Below are 21,312 nucleotides of genomic sequence, written 5' to 3'. Positions count from 1 at the left end.
GTTTGACTAACACCATTAATAACGGCTACATTGTGTAATGGGAAATGTTTTATTTCTTTTTATTCATTGCTACTTATCACTGATTAAACCTGTTGAACTATGTTCTTGTAATGTAAACGGATGCTATGTTTTCTGAACTTAAGATTGTTTGAATAACTGTATGTACTGATTATAACAAATAAATGCTGGTCTGAACCGGCTGTACATTTGTGCAGATTCGAGGACAGAGTGTGGAATTTAACCTGTTTATTCGTGCTGACGACAATGGCTACGTGACCATCACTGTATAAAAGGATTTGTCTTATAGTTATAGACTCTGAAACCTCAGTGGTGGAAAGAGTGCTGCACCCTATTCGGCCGAATAGATAAACTCTTGTCTCTGTCTGATGATCATTGCTGAATACTGATGGTTGTTCTCTTTAATTCGACTTGATATTCTGTAATAAATCATTTGAATCTTCATAGACTTATTGTTGTTCTTTGTTCCTCACCTAAAGGCCTTTCTACCCTAACACATTGCATTCAGGTGTTTCATTGACAGGGCATTGGTATGCCGAATCCTTGGCATGATTTACTGGAACAGATCTGTCGATAATGGCCCTAGATGCACCTGTGTTTTTCCTGTTACGACAAGTCCAAAAGTCTGCTGTTATAGAGATCTGTAACAGCCATAGCAGGTTAGCTGTGTGATAACTCTGCTTCATTTCACTGTCTTTCAACTTCCTGTCACCAGGGGAGAAATGAGATGCAACACTATGTTTTGTTGAGAAATACTGTAAAGTTGAGCAACCAAGCATATATCTACTGTAGGTTAGTGTTCTAGGTTTGAATACAATCATGACACCTGAAGTCTTCAATTCTTCTACAGTCAGCAAAATACTGCTGCTATATATAAGTTTCTACTCCATGTTAACAAATGATGTGATGATACATAAATGAATAATAAGTGGGTGGACAATAGGACTAAAGGGACAATCACATTACACTTCAGTCCTGGGAATATTCTGTCCCCCATTCACTTCAGATGAAGTTTGTATGACTGATGCATGCAAGCATTCATTTCTGATTTTTTTGACTTCGCCTCTGTTCAACTTTGTCCTGCGAATTCACACGGTCCACCAATAGAACCACACGTGCATGGTGTTTACAAAAAGAGAAGTCATTAGAATAATTACAATAGCAGCCTACATTAGCATCACTCCCATACACTTTTCAGAGTCTGTGATCACTCTGCTCAATGTTTATCATAACCCCCAACAGACATCATCTCCATTTTCGCGGGTGAATGAAATTTAATTCAGCGGAAGGAACTTGCCGTAGAAGTCTACAGCCATGGCCTGGCTCCCCTGTAGGACTGTAATGCTCATTGTAATGAAAACCAAATTGTAAAGTGGATCAGAGTTGAGGACCAAAGTTTGTTTCAAATTTTGGGGCAGTAGTTGTTAAGTAAATATAAAAGTGGTAGCTTTCATGCTAACGTGCGCACAGTAACTAGGTTACCATGCAACTATTAACAACATAAAGTACAGCTGAGGCTGATGGGAAAGTCATTGGTTTTGTTGCTACCTAAATGTGTCAACCTGCTGGTAGTGCCAGAGAAAAGTAGAGAGAATCACATTGTCTAGGAATCATGGTGTCTGATCCAATTTTTTTTCTTTTTCTACACAATATATGTGAAGACATTTTACTGAATATGGGATCATGGTGTAGATCATAGTCACAAGGATTCACCCTCTGAGGACCGTGAATGTCATGAAATTTTATGTAAGTCCATTCCATAGTTGATAGAATTGATTGAGACAGTATTTCACTTTGAACCAAAGTAAGGTTTCATTCACGACAAATTACACAATACACATATTTGTATAGATCCTTTGTAGGCCTCCATTCAGTCTGATTTCTTTGACATACAGTAAGGAACATCCCCACATTTGTCCAGCATGGGGAAAAGCTTCATTTTTCTATTGCAATATTGTATAAACTGTAAAAAGTGCCTCTTGTGTTCATCTCAAACAAACTGCAACGCTTCCTGTACAGAAACATGATATGAAAATGTTACATTTTATCTTAGTCAAAAATTGCATTAATATCTTAAGAGGCAGCTGTGCTCTCAATCTCCTGATCACTGACCCACTAAATATGTCCTAAATAATCAGGAACAGAAAAATACATCTGAAGGTGTTCAGAGTCTTAAAAGGAGAGGGAACTGTTGTTAACTTAAACTATCCCCAACTGCACCTAGTCACACACTCAGAGGGAAGTGGGAGACAGTTATCAGTTTGGATGTAGGCAGTGTGTTTTAACCATCTCCTGACTAGCATGGAGCAGTGAAGAGACTCCTCCAATCAAAGAGCAGAGCCCAGCAGCTCTGTTGAAAGACAGGAATGCATCTCTCCACTCTGCTGTAAGTTACGGCTGAGCTCCCCGCATTTTCTTTTAGGAAACTGATTTCCAGCCATTTGCCAATCAACACCAAAGGTTTTCATTCCAACCAAAGTATTACTGATTAGTCCATTTTTTTCTGGTTAAAGGTGTTTTAAAGGAAAACTCAACCTTTGCAAAACTTCTTGCAATGTGACTGTATGTTCTGCTTTTGAGGCTTTTCCTGGTCATCTTCCATGGAGCTGTTATGGCCACTAAATCCTGAGAATGCCACAATCAGTGCTCTTATGCTCTTGAACTGCACTGATTAATCTTGAAATCCAGCTGCAGGATGAAAAAGATATTATCAAAGTACCCGTATTGGATGAGTCCTGCATAATGTTGCAGCTCTTTGAAACATTTCACCACATCTTCTCAAATTAGAGGCTGCAGACGGAAGGCACATACTGGTCCTGCTGCCTGGCAGATGACTATCATCCTAAAAGGGAAGGACTTAATATGAACTACGTGCAACTGTGAATTACAGGAAATGGCAAGCCCTGAGACCAATACTGACACTGCGTTACGTGCATTAAAGACTCTACTGAATTACTAAATTAGCTAAGTTTTTCTATTATTGCAATGAGTAAACTAGTCTAGAGATTAAAGAATTTATATTAGGCAAGCCCACCACACATAAAATGGCCTCATTTGATTTTCCAGTCTGTGAATGGATACATCTGCAGCAACTGAAGCCACAAAACAGTACAGAACATGACTCCATCTTGTACCATAAACAGGTGACCTGGTGTGGTCCGCTCAGCAAAATTAGCATAAACTTCACTTTAATCACAATCCTTGACATCAAAATTGCAGTCTGCTTCTTGAATGAATGAAAGTACAATGTCTGCTTGCTGTTGCAAAGCCTCTGCCATGCGCCAAACACCATCCAACTCACACAATAGTTGTATACTGACCTGTAAATCCTTGCTTTTCCTCTGGAGTCCAGTGTTGATGGCCTCCTCTGCTTCCAATTTGGAGCTAGTACTGCTGATCTCCAGATCTTTCCTTCAGAGAGAAAGAGAAATTATAAACTAAATCAGTTTGTCCACTGAAATCCAGTCAGTTCAAAAAGTTATATGTTATCAAGTACTAAAAAAGCCAATTCATCTAGCCCCATATTTACTATAATACCATTTGACTGTAATACCTTTGTAGAATCAACAACAAAAAAAACTTAGCTCAAGGTCACTTACAAGCTATTTCCAGAACTTTCAAGCACATTTCATGGTCTTCCTCAGGAGAAAAGTTTGCTAAAATTTAGCAAATTTAATGGCTATTAAGATGTGACAGGACTATTACGGAAAGAGCCACTATGCTTGTGCAGTATGTAGCAAGTGGTGCGTGAGAAGTAGCAGTGTCACCACTGGAGAACAGCAGAGACAATGTGCCAGTGATAGATTTTAAGATTTTATGCTTAAGAGACGCATTCATGTCTTTCTCCCTTTACGTAAGTCCGACAACATTCAGTTCAGACCTGTGACATGCTAGAAGTGATCTGGAAATGGCACAAAGTCTGACATGTAAAAATTGCAATCACATTTATGTAACGATGAGCTTGTCTGAAAGGGCCTAATAACCACTTGTCACATGCCTTTGAGTATAACATTGTTTTTAAATTTAATTCTATATACTGTAAAGCAAAAAACTGTCCTTTCTTTCTCTGATTCTGAATATTTCTCACTTTATTTAACTGCTAGAACTAGTTGTTCCATTCCATTTACTACACATGTTTATCATGCATTAATTGTGTCACTTCTTCATTTTACTGTGTTTATGTATCTGCTATGACAACATATTTTTGATCAAATCATACTGCCAATAAAGTTTTATTGAATAGAAGGCTGACTTGAAGTGAGCAACAGATTCTCTTCCAATACTAACTGTTTGAAAAACAGCACCTTGGCAACGAGGCGAGTTACTCTATTTATTAATGTTCAAGAGGGTCACACAACTATCGATGCCAAAGAGAGAGAGATGTTTTAACTTTATAACTGAGGCGATATTGTTCAGTAATTATATATATATATACTGCATGTGTGTGTGTATGTGTGTGTGTGTTCTCTGACAGTTGGTTCTTGTCTTCAGTTGATTGTTGCTGCAAGGTAAAGGACAATGAATGATTCCATTTGCTCTCATATTACTGAGGGCAGATAGCAACATGTTGGGATTTTAGTGAGCGGTGCAGGGGGGTGGGTGGATATCGGGACTGAGGAGCAGGTATATTACATATTACAGCCTCCCAGAGTCTAAGCTCTTCTGCCTTAGCAAAGGAGCATCATATGTGAATGTCAGTAAGTTTTTGAAGTCTATCAGTTTGTCTCTTTCCTGGGGTTAATAGATATGATGAGAGCAGCTTTCCATGTCATCCATAAACAGCTGTAGATAAGACCTGTAGTCAAATGCATCTGCTCTAAGTGTAGGCTGATGTAAATCTTTATGAGGTACGTTTATAGCATACAGAAACATTTTCAGAAAGTGTACATTTATGCCAACTATGATGTAAACGATAAGCATATATTTTCTAAATATGTTTACGTTTATGCTGGTTGACAATACTTTCATTCTAATACTTCATGACTAATTACAAGTTATAGACAATGCAATGCAGTTATGACGGAAGAGAAAAAACAACTCTGTGATGTGGCTCAGTTAACTCTACACGCTCATATTTACAAAACCAAAATGTTATCATTAATAGGAAAGAATATCAAAGTGAAAAGAGAGGAAAATAAGAGTCTACAGCCATGCTAGCAGCGCTGTGAGGCTGTACTTTGGCAAAGTGGTGCTTTGAGCTATAGCTGAGGCAGATGGGATTGTCATTAGTTTGGGTATTTGGTCATAAACCAAAGAATTAGACAAAAAGAAATTTTGAGCCGATGTCGGTGCTAGATGAAAAGTTTAGGTATCTCAAAAGTGATTACAATTCATCATTCGTGGGGTAATCATGAATGTCTTTAGCAAATTTAATGCCAGTCCATTCAATAGTTGTGGAGATACTTTACTAAAACCCAAAAATGTAAATGTTACGATGACACTAGATGAAACACCAAGGGATTTCTACCATTATTATTAATACTAGATTCATTGTCCGGGAACCATGAATGTCTGTACAACATTTTATGCCTATTCACTAAGTAGATTTTGAGCCATTTCACTGAATAATCAAAAATTTTGACCTGTTGGTTGCACTAGATGAAGAGCCAGAGGATTACCAACGTCAATAGGCTATATCCCCTGGGATCATGAATGTCTGTACAAAATTTAATGGAAGGCCATTCAACAGTTGTTGAGATTTTCCAGGCTGGACATAAGTGGTGGACAGACAGACAGACCAACATTGCCATACCTGCAGCCATGCCACTAGCATGGATAAAAATAGACTTAACATTGACCAGCAACAGAATTTAATTTCAGCTTCAGAGCAAATAGTTGCTGTGTTGGCCCAAATACTGGTTTGGCTGGATGGTGATATTCTTCTCTTTTGCTGCTCCAGTTTGTGGCTAAGACAGTTTTTCCACACACTGTAAAATCTATGGTATTAGTAGTGAGCGTGTCTGACTGACCTTTTGATGAGGTCTTCCAGACTACTCCTCATCTTCTCCATCGCTCCCAGACTATCCTGAGTAAATCTGCTGTCACCTTCCAGCTTCCTTCTGCTCTTCTCCAGCTCGCCACGCTGACGGTGCTCCTGCTCCAGCTGGTACTCCAACTGAACGCAAGCAACATTACCGGATGGAGAAAACATAGGATTCTATGAAACTAATCTAATGCAGCTGTAGAAAGCATCGTTCAAAGTAGGGTTCAGTTGAACTGAGGTCTTGAACCCTGAAATGGGTAGTAATATTTATTTTTTAACTGTAATTGCAATAGTTAAAATATTTTGTTCCAATAATCGATACCTTTTATATTTACCATTTATTACATTTGACCATTATTATGCATAAAATTACATGTATTCAATGTTTCCCCAGATTTGCAACGGTCTATTGTTAGTTTCCATTAGTCATGTTACTTTAAAATAGTTGGTTCATAACCCTAATATTACTACAGTACTTAATGTGTACAGCACGTGTTTCTGTTGGATGCACAGGTTAGACCAATTTATTGGTCTAGCAATATATTACAATATATTGGTCTCATTTTAATTAAAAATCAGTATAGTATACCTCTGACATGAAGTTTAATTAGTTGCTGTTTTACTGTAGAATTTATACAGTAAACATTACACTAGCTGTTGAAGTTACTGTTGCTACTGTTTTTAACTGTTTCTTTGTCTGTGTTTGTTGTTTTTAAAGTGGCAGAGTATATAAATAAAGTTACATTACATATGGTCCATTTTCATGAGTTTCAATTTATAGTTTTAAAACTGCGCTAATCAACATTTTTGTATTAATAATGGATCAAATGACAAATGAATTATCATTCAACTCTGCAGTTCCCCTCAGCTCTATAGAGCATATTTTAGCTCATTGTTCTTGTTTTTACAGATTGCAGCTTTAACGTTTTGATTCAGTCTCACTACTCTAATCAGCAATTCAGATAAACCAACTGTACGGTACTATCCAGCACCAAATGGCAGACAGACAAAGCTACTTGCTTGTAAACATAGCGGAGCATTTATCAACTAAAGAGCCAGATAATCTCTATCTACGGGCTATGTACTGCAGTCCTTTAAAACATTTGTAATTAAACCTCTTCTTAAAAAGCCTACTCTTGATCCAAATGTTTTAGCCAACTATAGCCCCTTACTAACTTCCCCTTTCTCTCTAAGATCAGAGACAGCAATGGGGAAAGTTACAAATGACCTTCTAATTGCATCGGACAAAGGACTTGTCTCTGTACTTGTCTTGTTAGACCTTAGTGCTGCATTTAATACCATTGATCATCATATCCTATTACAGAGACTGGAACATTTAATTGGCATTAAAGGAACCGCTCTAAACTGGTTTAAGTCCTATCATCAGATTCATTTCAGTTTGTGGATGTTAACGATCAATCCTCCATATACTCAAAAGTTAGTCACGGAGTTGGACCAGTTCTATTCACTTTATATATTCTCCCTTTAGGCAATATTAGAAAACATTCCATAAACTTACATTGTTATGCAGATGATACCCAATTGTACTTTTGAATGAAACCTGATGAAACCAATCAGTTAACTATACTTCAAGCATACCTAAGGACATAAAGACCTGGATGCCCTTACCTGGATCACCCTTTTTCACCTACGTAACATTGCAAAAATCAGGCACATCCTGTATCAAAAAGATGCAGAAAAACTAGTCCATGCTTTTGTTTCTTATAGGCTGAATTATTGCACCTCCTTTCTTTCTCGTCTCTCTCGCTTTTCTCCTTCTGTCGCTTTCTGCAGGTATTTCTGACTGTGGTGCTGCAGAGTCTGGATCTGTGACTGCAAACCACCTACTGCCCCCATGATCCTGCTCAACATCCATTGCTTCAATTATATGATTATGATTACTATTATTGTATTTAGTTTTATTAGTGTTATTATTCATCCTATTATTATAATCATTAGTTTTATTAGTAGTCTCATTATTTTTATGCATCTTTATGTGGTACCGGTATTGTGCTATGTTCTCTTTCCTCCCTCCTTAACCTCTCTACTTTTGCTTCTGTTAAACTACAGTTAAGCAAATCAACGTTAAATTTCTTTGTTGTTATCACCACAGCAAACCCACAAGTTAAATATGTTCTAATAGATTTTATTGCTAAATGGGAGCAGCACATCAAACCGAAACCGAAAACCAAAACACTGACATATAGTAGCCATCATAAACAGAGCAGCATTAGTCTTCATTTGGTTTCACATTTCTGGCCATGAAAACATGAGTCCCACTCTGGTTTGGTCTTTACCAACTCCTGAGGAATCTTATCTGGCTCTTTAGTTGCTAAATCCTCCACAATCTTCACCAGTTAGTTGCTAACTTTGTCTGTCTGTTGTTCAGTGGGTTTATTGGAGCTTTTTCACTAAAAACAGCAGCTACTGTGGCTGAAAATTAAGTTTATAAAAGCTGTGAGAACAAATGCTGAACCACAGCAGCAACGTTATGGGCCATAAAACCATAAACCATAAAATGAGCTTAAAAACTATATATTTTTATCTATAGGTCTGACGGGGACTGTATATTTGGGTGATAATTCTATGTGGATGTGTGCAACCCCTTTCAAATAGTAATTTAGTCAATATAGCATTACTGACCAATAAATATACAACATATGTACTTACATTCTCAGCTTGCATCTGTAGCTTGGTTTTCTCTTTGGTCAGTAGGTTCACTTTCTCCTCTTCGCTCTGCAGGTCCTCAATGGCCTGCTGTTGGGGCGAAACAAGATGTGTGAGTCTGAGCTGCACGTGTCCCTAAATCACTGATCCTCCATCACACTGCTTCACAGCCATCTGTCTGCCACATTGGCGCTTGGAAAGATAGGAGTTGTTTGGTTGCAAAGAAAATGTCAGAAGTCATCTCCAGTTTGATCTGATGGATCAGAGATTTTCTCTCTCTTTCCATCAACTGGAAACAAAAGCATTGGAACACCAAACTCAGTGACTCTGCCTAAAATCACTGAAACAGCTGTAAGAGCCCCAATGATGCCAAGTCCGTCCATATTAAGTTTTTTCACAAGTTTCTCTTTGTATTCTCTTTGCAGACTAAATCCATAATGTAAGACTTGTTCAACAAACAGTAGGAAGATAATGAGCCCTGATGCTCGCACAGATTACACAGTGAAGCAGCCTGCTACTGTTGGTCAAAGCATCTGGGAGGAATTAGCGAACAGGGCCTCTTATTGCTGCCATAGAGCATGATGAGGTTGTTAAAGGTTATGATTTCTTCAGTTTTCAAAGCATCTGCTCTGCTTTTGAAAGTATAGTGCTGTGTGTGATAGGGAGCACATTTATCATGCACATTTAGAAGGTTTTCAGGCCATATGGTTCTGTTTTCCTCAACTTATGTTTTATTCTAAGTTAAGCAGTAAGTGAGGTATCTCTGTATGCTCTGACAAATGGGACAAGGCTATCGACTACACTAATAAAAAAATCACACAATCCTGAAATATAGCTAAACAGCAGGACATGCTGTCTAAAGATGGGTGTAGTTTAAATAGTTTACACTGAGCCTGACAAAATTTTTTATTATAATCGACTTTGTGGTATACATTACATTAGATGACAATGGTTTATTCTTTACTTAGTAAACAGTAGTTTGACAAACAAACAAACAAACAAACTCAAGGTCTGCTTATTAACTTTTTCAAGAGCCTTCCACTACATCTCACAGTCTTCATCAGCAAAACGTTTGTTCTGTTGTCATGGATATCTAAGTATGGAACTTCGAAGGTACATACTTATGTTACGTGATGACAACTGAAATATTTCCTATTATTTATAGTTTATATAACAGTATATTTTATATTTACAGTGTTCATATTATGATCAGAGTTTTCCTAGGCTTTGTTTGAAGGGGAACTCCACTTATATTATACATGCATATTATACATTTTACTTGTGGTGGAGATCAGTACTCCGCCTTGCTGTGTGAAAATGTGGATGCATGTCACTCCCCATCTCTCTCCCCTCATTTCCATTTTTCTAACAACTAATCCTTGTGACGTCATCGGGGTTATTTCGGCGTAGGCTTGGAGACTACTTATTTGTGGTCTATGTTACAAATTGGAGGCATGGGGTTTGAAAGAAGCTGGCATTAATTAAAAAATTGCAATCATTTATCAAGCATGTGTTATGAGAAATGTATGATCAGCTTTTTCTAGTCTTGACCCACACTAGAGACTAAAGTCTGAATATCTCAGCTTCTGCTTCTTCATTTTTGACCATTCTTTTTTATATCTGTCTCTGTAAAGTCCCTGAACTTCATGGGGGGACTTTAAAACTGTGTTACTTCATACTGTACAGCAATATTTTACCCTGACCCTTTACAGCACTCACTGTGCTCTCACCTGACTGAGCTCCACCAGATGTTCTTTCTCCTTCTGGAGCTTCTGCACCACTTCGTCCTGCTGAAAAAGCTGCTCCGACAGCCTCCTCACCGCACTGTCTGATGACTAGAAAGAGAGAGGTCACCTATAAAAAGCCACTTTTAAGAAAATACAAAGTGTATGACAGTATCATATTAGGAAATAAATATTCTGAATCAGCAAGTTTTTATTACATTTGTCCACACATCCTAATCTAGCTCTAAATCTCTTCTTGGTGGAATTGAGGCTCCTATTGAGGACATGACGACCTAACGATACGTGTAATAGTTTAGAAACTGTTGGAGCTTTGGACTGCAAATGCAAGCCACTAGACTGGGGGACTGATGGTGTTGCTTTGTATGCCTACTTTCCAAAATGGCCACAAATATGTTTTCCAATAAATTTCCGAACAAGACAGATGAGTGAATTCCGCTCAAAACTTTTGCTCCTTTGGATCAAACACATCATGTCTAGCCTTAATGACTGTTATGACAGCATACCACAAATATTAGACAGGGTCACGTCATTTTTTTTTCAAAGCCCTGTCAACTCTGCTATCAAACAGGTCTGGTCTTGTTGCATCTACTGTGCCAGAGTCCTCTCACACTTCTCTCTAACAGTATCTTTACCACGTGGGAGACCAATTAGCCAAGAAAACCTTCATATAACCAGAGGCTCAAGTTCTTAACTTAATGACCCACATCAATTTAATCAGTGTAAATTTGCTGAGGCTAAATCAACAACATGTCGTTCAGGTTAAAAATCTTTTTCCGTCTTCACATACAGTGTAGAGTACAGTACATTCTTGTGACATTCCTGAACTAAGATAGCATCTTAATCCTTTAATACACCTCAGTGAAACAGATAAAGGGGTTTGGTGAGGGGCTGTAATAGAGATGCGAAAGCAGCCTAAGCTCGACAGTGTCTGCAAAGAGGAGATAGTACTTCATCATAAAACATTTAATGGTTTAGGGTCTTGTTTACCACTTAATAATAATTATTTTTCTGAATGGCAACGGCAACATTTTTAATAATTGGAAACAAGTTTAAATGATAGGAAACAAAGCCTATTGCTTAAGTCTGTCACGTGACAATGTTGAGAAGAAGAGAAGAGACATAACCTATGCTATTTTCCCGGTCAAACCGTAACTAGATGGATTTTGAAGCTGGGGATGCTAATCAAGCCTTAATTCTAATACTAATGTAAGGCTAATTCAGGGTGAGGTTGGTGGTGATGAGGGGTTGTGAACTGAACCTTCAAAACACCTTCAAAACCAGTGGTACAACATGAAAACGCATTGCTTAGGAAATAAACTACTTCAGTGTCCTTTTTTGGAGTTACTCAAGATCAACATCTCCGTGCAACATTCATTTGTGGTCTTTAATTGACTTTATGACATAACACAATCAGTGCAATCAAAGTAGCAACCATCCGTCCGTCCCTATATAAAAGGCATCATCAGTTGCAGGGGTCTATCCTGTGGTGAAGTTCCAATAATGTTCTACCTGTTTCTCCTGCTCAGCCGCAGTCAGAGCACTCTCCAGTTCATCCAGGTCTCGTCTGAGGCTGCTGCACTCAGTCTCCAGCCTGTCCCTGTGGAGGACCAGCTGGGCTGAGCAGGCCTCCTCCTCTTCCAGACGGTCTGACAGACCTGACAGCTGCCGCTCCAGCTCACGCCGGGACTTCTCCAGCTGGACACAGCGCTGTTCGGACACCTGGGCTCCCTCCTGCTCCTGCAGGTTAAAAAAACGCAGAGTTACAGTTAGTTTATTAATGTGATGTTGTGTTACATGCAGTTATTACATGCAACACTGCATATATTTTGGATTCGTGCCCCAAATAGTTCAGATTTTGGATTGGCTGGAATTAATTTTGTGCTGGACATATTATCATTAATTTTCTTTGTCTGGTTTTACTGCTGTAATTCACACAACTCTATGTTGCGTTGAATCCTTGAACCCTGGCATACCTGCCTGCAGCTCCAGTATTTATTACACTTCTATCACTCCTTTCTTTTATACTTTTCAAAGCACTTAAACCTCAACAATATTCATGTTACATTCAATTTTAATGACTAATTTGCTTCATGCAACAACATTATAATTGTCGCATTTTATCTTGGCATACTTCAAACTAAACTACATGTACTGTAGTTTTGGAGAGGAGATTAACAATTTAAGAGAGTTAAAAGAAAGAAAAGGAGTGAGGTCAAATGAGGTAAGTACAAACTGAGAGAATTAGTGAAAGACAAAGGGGAAAAGGGTAAATATGGGAGGATTAGTTGAATAAAAGAAGGTGAAGCAAAGATAAAGACAATTAAGTCATGCAAAGAGGATCTTACCGCAGGTTATGCCACAAGATGAAACTTATCCTCCCCCGATCCAAAAGAAACCTTCCCTTTGTTAGTTTGCACTTGTCTTAATATAGTACAGCTGAAAAGGCAACACAGTGACGTACAGTGCTGACCAGATAAGCGAGTTCTACCAAACACCAGATCACTTAGTCAACAGCCATCCATAACAGGAGTGAAAAGACCTGACTGTCAGAGCCTGCTCTGGTTACTGTTACTTTCTTATGGACCAGTCATCATGGGCAAGGCATCTGGAAGGAGCTAATAGCAAACCCAAATATCTGGGCATTTGTGAAAAGATCAGGCAACCACATTTCCATCTGCATTTATTTCCATAAAAGTACTTGGTCTGAGTTCGCTCCCTGCCTTTTTGAAACTCACATAATTCTTTCTTGCGCTAAACTGTTCAAAGCTTACATTCAAAGCTACCACCTTCTGCACAGGTGGTAGGTATGAATGTAAGACAGGATCAGTCATAGCTTCAACACACAAAGGAAATGTACACATAAATGCACACGTCTGTACATACACGTATGTTCATGCAAATTCAACTAACACACACACAAGTACACACAGGTTTGTGTTGCACGAAAACTCGTTCACACTGTGTCTGCACAGGCTGCGTAGTGTGAGCGGCACGTTAGCAGAGTAGCAGCAGCAGCTCGGGTGCGTGTCTAAACAGGAGGCGCATTATTGAGTGTAGGTCATCAATATACTGGAAGCTCTCCAAGCCCAACATACAATCACAGCGGTTACACATGTAAAACGCAAAAAAAAAACACGCTTCGGGTTGCATGTACGGTATGTAGCGTGTGTAAAATGCAAGCCATTACGTGTAGATAGCTGAATTGTTCTGTTCCCTCAGAGGCACATGTGACAGACGACTGAAAAAGCGGCTGAAACACTTTCTGTGTAGACTCGCCGTCAAGAGGCAGAAATGTCTAAGCCTTAATGAAAACAGCCAAAAATGACTAAAAATTAAATAAACAGCCACAGGTTAGGACATTTTTGTTAGCTAATTATCATAAGCAGTTATTATTAGCGCTGGAAAAACACAGTTCCCTTTGTCAGACAGGACACAGGTTTGTTGTAGAACCCAAACAAGGAATAATTAGCATTAGCATTGCCTAAACACATACTGGTTGCTGTTTTTCTGAATGCACAGGGTTAAATAACAAGTGAAAACACATGTACTTAATATGGGATTCAGAATAATTTTTGTTAAGTAGTCTAAAGGGACAAAAAAGTTAACAAATTTAACAAAAACTTAACAAAAATGTTGGCTAGATTTTATGGTCTGTTCATGGTTTTCTTCGCATATGCTAGGGTTAGGAAGCAAGTTATAACACACTACACGGTATTTTATTAAACACTTGGTGTAGCAACCAGTTATATATTACCAGAAAATCATAAGAAGACTAGTAGTGTTTAGCTGTAATGCATTAAATGACTTCTTCGCTGTCTCGAGTGTTAAGCGGAGCCTTGCAACAGGAGCTGGGGTGGGGAGGCAACTAATCTCTACCAAAAGAGTATAAATGTGACCACCTGTAACTTCAGAGTGGTTTTATTTAAATTTTTTGTCTTCTTAGTTTGTTTGCTAATGTTGGCCACTAGTAGGCCAACATTCAGGAAGCAGCTGTTTTGTTCAAAACCGGAGGGTATGTGAACCCAGAAGCATCACTGTGAGGATGGGACTTCAGGAGTCCTGCATGCAGTCACTGGGGCTAACCAAGCTGTTAATGGTCAGTAAACAACTCGAGCATTGGCTGTTTGTTAAACCATAATATCTCATTTTATACTGTATTTCTACACACATTAAATACATAAGAACTGACTTGTGGGTGTTGAAACTTTAGAGTTGTTTAAAAGCACCTTTGACGAAGCTCAGCTAATTAATTTCGTTCTTGAGAAATTACTTTCTACTGAGTAATATTCAGTTTGTAATTGATTACATTTTCCAAGTAACTTGCCCAACACTGCAGGCTAGTGGACATTAGTTTAAAATCAACTAAGATGAGACTGGCTGGTGTTTCAGTGCTAAACATTTGATACATATTGACACACATTGGGTTTGACACATAAGCCAGAATAGTTAGCCTATCTTAAATTCCAGATTCACATTAGCCACATTAACCTACAGCGACCTATATTAATTATGAGCCTGCAAACCTTAACAAAATGATTATCATTGTGAAAAAAAAGTCCTTATTATTCCTAGGATATTAACTAGTTTATAGTCAAAATCAAACCTTTTGTCATCCTTGGCCCCACCATTCAGCCACACATATTATATTCACAAACCAGCAAGAGTTACCCACAGCTGCTAATTTGTGCTCCAGTGTAGTGCTATAGCTATCCCAGTCCAGTTCTTCAGGTTCTGGTTCTGGTTCAGGATCTGCATAGTACCCACTGGCCTCTTCAGAGTCATCAGACAGGGAGTGGCAATGCTGACGGTGTCTCACAGCCATCATCTTGATGATACTTCCTCGGGTCCTTCCACTGTCCTTCTTTGCAGACTTCACCTGTTTGGCAACGTAGCAACTTGCCTGTCTTTTCTGACAGTGCTTCGGTACTATTGTAAAGAGGCTTAATCACTTCTTTTTCTCCTCCTTCACTTGGTGTACAGCTGTTCTGGTTGTTCCAGGTGGGTTTCAGCAAAAAGGATCAGATCGCAGATCTTCTCTCTCACAACACATTTTCAGCTCTGCTCACCCTTTCTGTGTCTTCCTCACACTAATCTTTCAGCCTGTTTTTCTCAATCCTTTCTGTGAGTCTTTGCTTTTTTTCCCCTTCTCTCTCTTGCTCTTTCTCTCCTCTCAATCAACCATTAATCTTTTCATTTTAGGGTGTGCTGGTATACACTACTGAAACCCAAACATTCCTGTGTACGTGCCTCCAGTCGACCCACAGCCTGCTACTGCTAGTACTAACCCAATGCGAGTAGCCAATGCTCAGTCCAATCTTAGACTGTGTTTTACCACAATGAACACCTCTCCTGTGTTCTTTCCCCACGCTAGTCTCCACCCCTAGAAACAGGTGGCTCTCCAGAGTTTCAGGGGGATCCAAAGGTGTCCCACAGGGATGGTGGTTGGTGTAGGGTGTCAGGTCAGGAAAAAAGCCTTTAACGTTGTGCCGTCCTGTCACAGAAGTGCAGCTCTCAGCTGCACCATCACCACAGAAAAACAAGAAAACAAGGGCACTATTCCAGAGTCAAAAATGCCTTTTCTTGTCACAGTCTACATTATAATTGTCATAAATGTTTTACGCGTCCACACCCACATGGTCCCCCACAATGCCACAGCATTCATCTTCGTAAGAACAATGAGGCATATTGTGCTTTAGATTCAAGTGTGTTTCTTTTTCTGGAATGAAGCACAAAGAGTACACTAAGCATTTCCATATCTAGAGTTAACATCAAGCAGGGTTGCAAGATGGGGTGATGATTAAGATAGGATAGAACTTTAATAATCATAGGAGAAATTTAGACTATGCAGTAGCAACTTGTAAGAAAAACAGACCATAAAATCTTTCTAGTCGAGAAAATATGGGTATTCAAACATTCATAATTATCAATCTACACATATTCATAAATTAAAAAATGAAAAACTCTAACTTGATTGTGAAAGTTCATTCTTGACATGGCAGTAATGGTAATAGTAGTTAATGTGTTTTTACATTTTATTGTTGACCTTGGAAACTACAGTTAATGGACCACAAAATAAACTCCATCCCCTGATGATGACAACGAGATGTGGTTGAAAGCTACAGAAAAAAGTGGACCCTGAGCTAAATGTTTTTGTTGAACTGAGATATATGTGATTTATGCACTTGATTTTACATATGTTAGCATATACAGAATGTGCAGATTTGAGAGACCTTTTATGGCAAAAAATGGCAACATTCATACAAGTGCGGTGATGTAAAAATCAAAAACGACACCAATGTATTTATACAAACTTCTCATTCCAGCAAATGAAAAACTCCAGCGCATTCATTGTACAGCAATAGTGATTCTCACCAGAGCTTGTGTGAATACAACCTTTCTAAATGACAAAAAATAGAATAACACTGAATCTAAAATGGCCCAAAAGTGGACAGTAATATGACCAAGGATAAGCTCTCTGCCAATGCCACTGAGCCGTGGAGGAAATCCAGCCACCAAAACAAAATGAAAACACAGGATTTCTGAGAATTCAAATTGTTTTATTTTGACAATGTGGTCTGAGTTCATGTGCAGAGAGGCAGCACAGAAAGACTCCCACTTAAGCTGGAGAAGCCTGAGACACTGAGCTCGCCCAGGCTGCCTCTCCAGATACCACTCATGTCCAACACCAACACTCTCATATCTGACAAGAAGACTGCCAGTGAATAAGACATGTAACTAATTCAAATACGTACCAGATTTGCATCATACCAACTCTAAGGCTCGGAACCAAGAACTACTGTAAAGGCCAGTTGGCTGTTTTTCAGTCGTATTCATTCATTCATCAAGAGTTCTGAAATGCAGTTGATACTGATTACAGAGACATAAAGTAACGTAAGGACATGGTTACTATAGATGAAAGCATTACAGGAAAGACCTCTGGTTACACAGATGATCTTTGACTATGTTCAGCTCCTCCGTGCCAAATGAAACCCACATTCTGAGAGTCTCAGGGTTCAAAATAGGGCTTTCATAAGGTAGAAAACCTGGCATTTAATTGCCAGCTGCCTCTTAATATCCTACAGGCAAGATGAGTGATAACACTGCAGGGAAGAGGAGGTTGGGGGTTCATCTGCCGGATGCTTTAACCTAAGATATCTATCAAGGAGTCTTTTAAAAAACAAGACTAAGAGTCTAAGACCATTGTAGCAGCTCTGTGAGGCTGTATTTGGCCAGAATTATGGTTTGAGCTAAATGCTAGTGTATGCGTTGTAACATGCCCATGGTGACAGTGTTAATATGCTAAGCTTAAGCATATGATCTTTATCATGTTCATCTATTTTTTTTTAGTGTGTTTGGTGTTAGCATGTTAACATTTGCTAAATAGCACTACATGGAGAGTACAGATGAGGCTGATCAGTGTCATTAGTTAGTACAATCAGTATATAGTGGTATATACCAGGTCCCAACCTTTTTGGGTAAATTAGTATTTGTAGGCTACATTAAGCTTATAAGTTCTGAAATCAAGGTGTACTTGACTCGGCTAAGCTCAATATGCAAAGTACAATTAAAATGCCCAACACGTAGCCAACTGCAGCAGTGACTCTTGTTGACCATTGCCAGCAGCAGGAACAGTATCCAAACACACCCGTTTTCACAACTTTGAACTCGGCCAACCTAATGGAGAATTCTAAGTCTAACTTATTTAATTTACTGAAGGTTTAGTTGGAGTTGACTCCAAACTAATTGACAGAAATCATGGGTGTGGCTGCATTTTGTTAAAACGGATGACCAAAAAGTTGAAACTTTGGAAACAGCAGTTTGCTTATCCCAGCTCAACAACCAACATGGCATTTCATCTAAAATCGGTAGGCTAACCTTTCTGCTTTTGGATAATCCGTCATATATTTTACAAAAACATAACAGCTCACCTGCATACACCCTCACCGAACAGCAGCTCGTGAGGATGTAAATGTTCGCATCATCATGTTAAGATACTCGCAATGATAATGCTAGTCTGTTGATGTTTAGTAGCTAGATACTCAAATATGCATAATCTCAACAGGTAAAAATTCAAGCTCAAAGCACAGCACAGGAGAGATACGAAAGGTTTCGATAATTTAAACCTCAGACAAAGCCGTCAGTAACTTCCTAATATCCATGCAGTCTACCTGACGGTCTCTACCTATACTTTCACTTGAAAGTCACCTCGAGTCTATTTCTCCTCCCCAATTTGTTCATACATTCATTTTCTTCCTTTCCCTAGTCTTTTGAACATTAAGTCAATCTTCCATTCCCTAGCCTCCTTTCACCGTCCTCTCTCCTCCCGTCTCCACCCTTATTCATCTCTCCCTGCCAGTCTTTTGTCTCTGAGTTTGCCTTGGGCCCCAGAAACTTTAGAGCCAGTCCAGACTGAAACTTTTTCCACATGCAGAACTGGGGCATCTGGATAGCTCTGCAGGAACACTCCACATTTATTTCCCATTAACAGTAATTGAGAGGTTACCAGTGGACTTCTCTCTGTTTATATCCATTTGTACTAAAGAGGTTGGAACAACAGTAAAGGCAAAGAAAATCTTTTCTTTACCCCTTTTTCTTACAGTGGTAATCCTCAAATTCCTCAGTTAGTTTTATTGTCTGTTTTTATTGGTGTTATTCTCCCACACTTCTGAAAATGAGTAGTTAATCACAAAGAGTGGATGGAACTGTCATGTCTTCTTCCTCTGCTTTTCTCTTGGTGACACTTTTTAGCCATGTTAGTGGCATGGCAATATCGTTTGGTCAGTTCACCTCTTTAGTCCAGACTGAAATATCTCAACAACCATTGGATGGATTGCCATGAAATTTTGTATATGAATTCATGGTCCCCTGAGAATGAGTCATACTGATTTTGACTATTTTGACCTTACAAACCCTGTAGTACCACCTTGAGGCTGCCTTTTAGTGAAAAAGGCTGGTTTTTAGTGAAATTTCTGGGCAACTATTAAGTGTATTGCCATTAACTTTGGTAAAGATATTCATGGTGCCTAGAGGATGAATCTTAACACCTGTGGTAATCCCCTGACTTTGCATATATCCTCCCTAGTAGTTAAAACTTTTCAGTTATTCAGTGAAATATCTTAGCATCTACTTGACTGATGGGCAAAATATTTGGTAAGTACATTCCTATACGATGTATTCTGATGGTGATCCCTGATCTGATGGTGATGGTGACCCCCTTCTTTGGTGATCCCCTGGACTTTTCCTCTAAAGCCATGAGGTTGACTTTTTGGGTTTTTAAAGAAATGTCTCTCACTATTGAATGGATTGCCGTAAAATCTGGTACAGACCTTCATGTCACCCTCGGGATGAATTGTATTAACTTCGGGGATCCCCTGAGTGTTCATTTAGCTTCATCATCTGGTCAAAATTTTAATGTGACAAGTTACTTTGGTTTATGACTAAATATCTGCAAAACTAATGACATTCCCATCAGCCTCAGGTGATATGTTTAGTGCTAATTAGCAAATTTTAGCAAGCTAACACACTAAACTAAGATGGTGAACATGGTTAACATTCTACCTGCTAATCATCAGTATATTAGCACTGTCACTGCAATAATGTTGTCATAGTAGCATTAGCATGTAACCAAAAGTACAGCCTCACAGAGCTGCTAACATGGCTAGACTTTTGTTAAGTCATGCTAACTACCGACCTCTAATTCTGGAATTATTAAATTGGACTTTAAGGTATAATATGTAACTTTTCCACATTAAAATGTCAAAGAATGACTAGACCAGTCGCATATATTTTGTCGAGTTGTGTACTGACATTATTTGAAATGTTTCCAACAATTTTCAAACCAAGATAAATCTGTAATTTGAATCACGATCTGTTTCATTAACAGTCTGTTTCCTTTGGTCACCTGTCAATGGCGTCATATCCCCTTTGCACAGGCTTTACTAAGCAAAGATGGCAAAAACAACGACTCCCATGATCCCATGGTACTTCACGACATCACCAAACGCCATCTTTTTTTATGGTTTTGGTGGAGACTCCCGTAGCAGCAGAAAAATGAAATATTGTGGATTAAGGAGCCAGTATACTCTGTCTGACGTGCTTTTCAGATCGTTGGATGGCTTCTGAAACCCACTTGCCCCACACCTTTCTGAACCGGATTAAGGGGGGGGTCTGCCTCTGTCTATTTCTGTAACTTTCCGAAACCAACGGTCCGGTATTCACACCCACCTCACGCTGTAATTGACCAGGTGTGCAGAGATGAGAAATTAAGCTGGTTTTGAAATCTAGGTCTGTTTTTTCATTTGTTGCACAACTATTTGGGGCACTTTTCATTTGAAAGAATTAATGCAACACCAATAATGTCTTCCTTAAAAGACTGTCTAAAAATGTGTGCCTTTATCCCAGTTTTAAACGATATTGTGTCTCCTCTCTCTCTATGACGGCCGCCTTTTTGAGTGTGGCTGTTCAGCTCAACTATAAACACTTTTGATTCCTGACGTGGTCCTAACAGCATGTTTTACAACCTAGTTCTGGTAGATTATAACCTGGCCCTCTAGAAACCTTCCAGTGAACTAGAAAAGTATAAACTTAACACCAGTTGTTTAGTACAAAAAATTTAATATCAGTCAGAGACTGAGATTAATAAGTAGAAAATGTTCTCTCTTTTTTGAAGAACATAGTTTTTAAGCATTTAAAATAAGTAATTCAAAAGTATGTCAGATGTTCAGACCTTACAGGGCCGTGGTGCATTAAGGTTGATTGAGAAGCAGGAATTCAACATACCCCTGATGACAGATGTGTGAAGTGTCCCTCCAGTCTCACCAAACGATGGGGATAATGAGGATGGGGACAAACTTCCCCTGGAAAACTGGAAAGCTTCATACAGGCAGCAGCAGCACTAAA

General features: G+C 38.9%; 1 protein-coding gene across 1 annotated transcript in view; it reads right to left on the bottom strand.

Moving 5' to 3' along the window:
- The window catches only part of LOC120794716 (putative uncharacterized protein MYH16), a 52,962-nt gene that overhangs the window by 19,248 nt on the left and 12,402 nt on the right, over positions 1-21,312 (bottom strand). The window contains exons 3-7 of the mRNA XM_040135969.1: positions 11,923-12,150; positions 10,399-10,503; positions 8,672-8,758; positions 5,988-6,133; positions 3,339-3,429 (exon numbers count right to left, since the gene is read on the bottom strand). Coding sequence (XP_039991903.1) covers positions 3,339-3,429; positions 5,988-6,133; positions 8,672-8,758; positions 10,399-10,503; positions 11,923-12,150 — 657 coding nt within the window. The remainder of the gene's footprint in view (positions 1-3,338; positions 3,430-5,987; positions 6,134-8,671; positions 8,759-10,398; positions 10,504-11,922; positions 12,151-21,312) is intronic.

This window comes from Xiphias gladius, chromosome 9 (genome assembly GCF_016859285.1).
Source record: "Xiphias gladius isolate SHS-SW01 ecotype Sanya breed wild chromosome 9, ASM1685928v1, whole genome shotgun sequence".
In the NCBI taxonomy this organism is placed as follows: domain Eukaryota; kingdom Metazoa; phylum Chordata; class Actinopteri; order Istiophoriformes; family Xiphiidae; genus Xiphias; species Xiphias gladius.
This window is presented reverse-complemented; position numbering and strand designations above follow the sequence as displayed.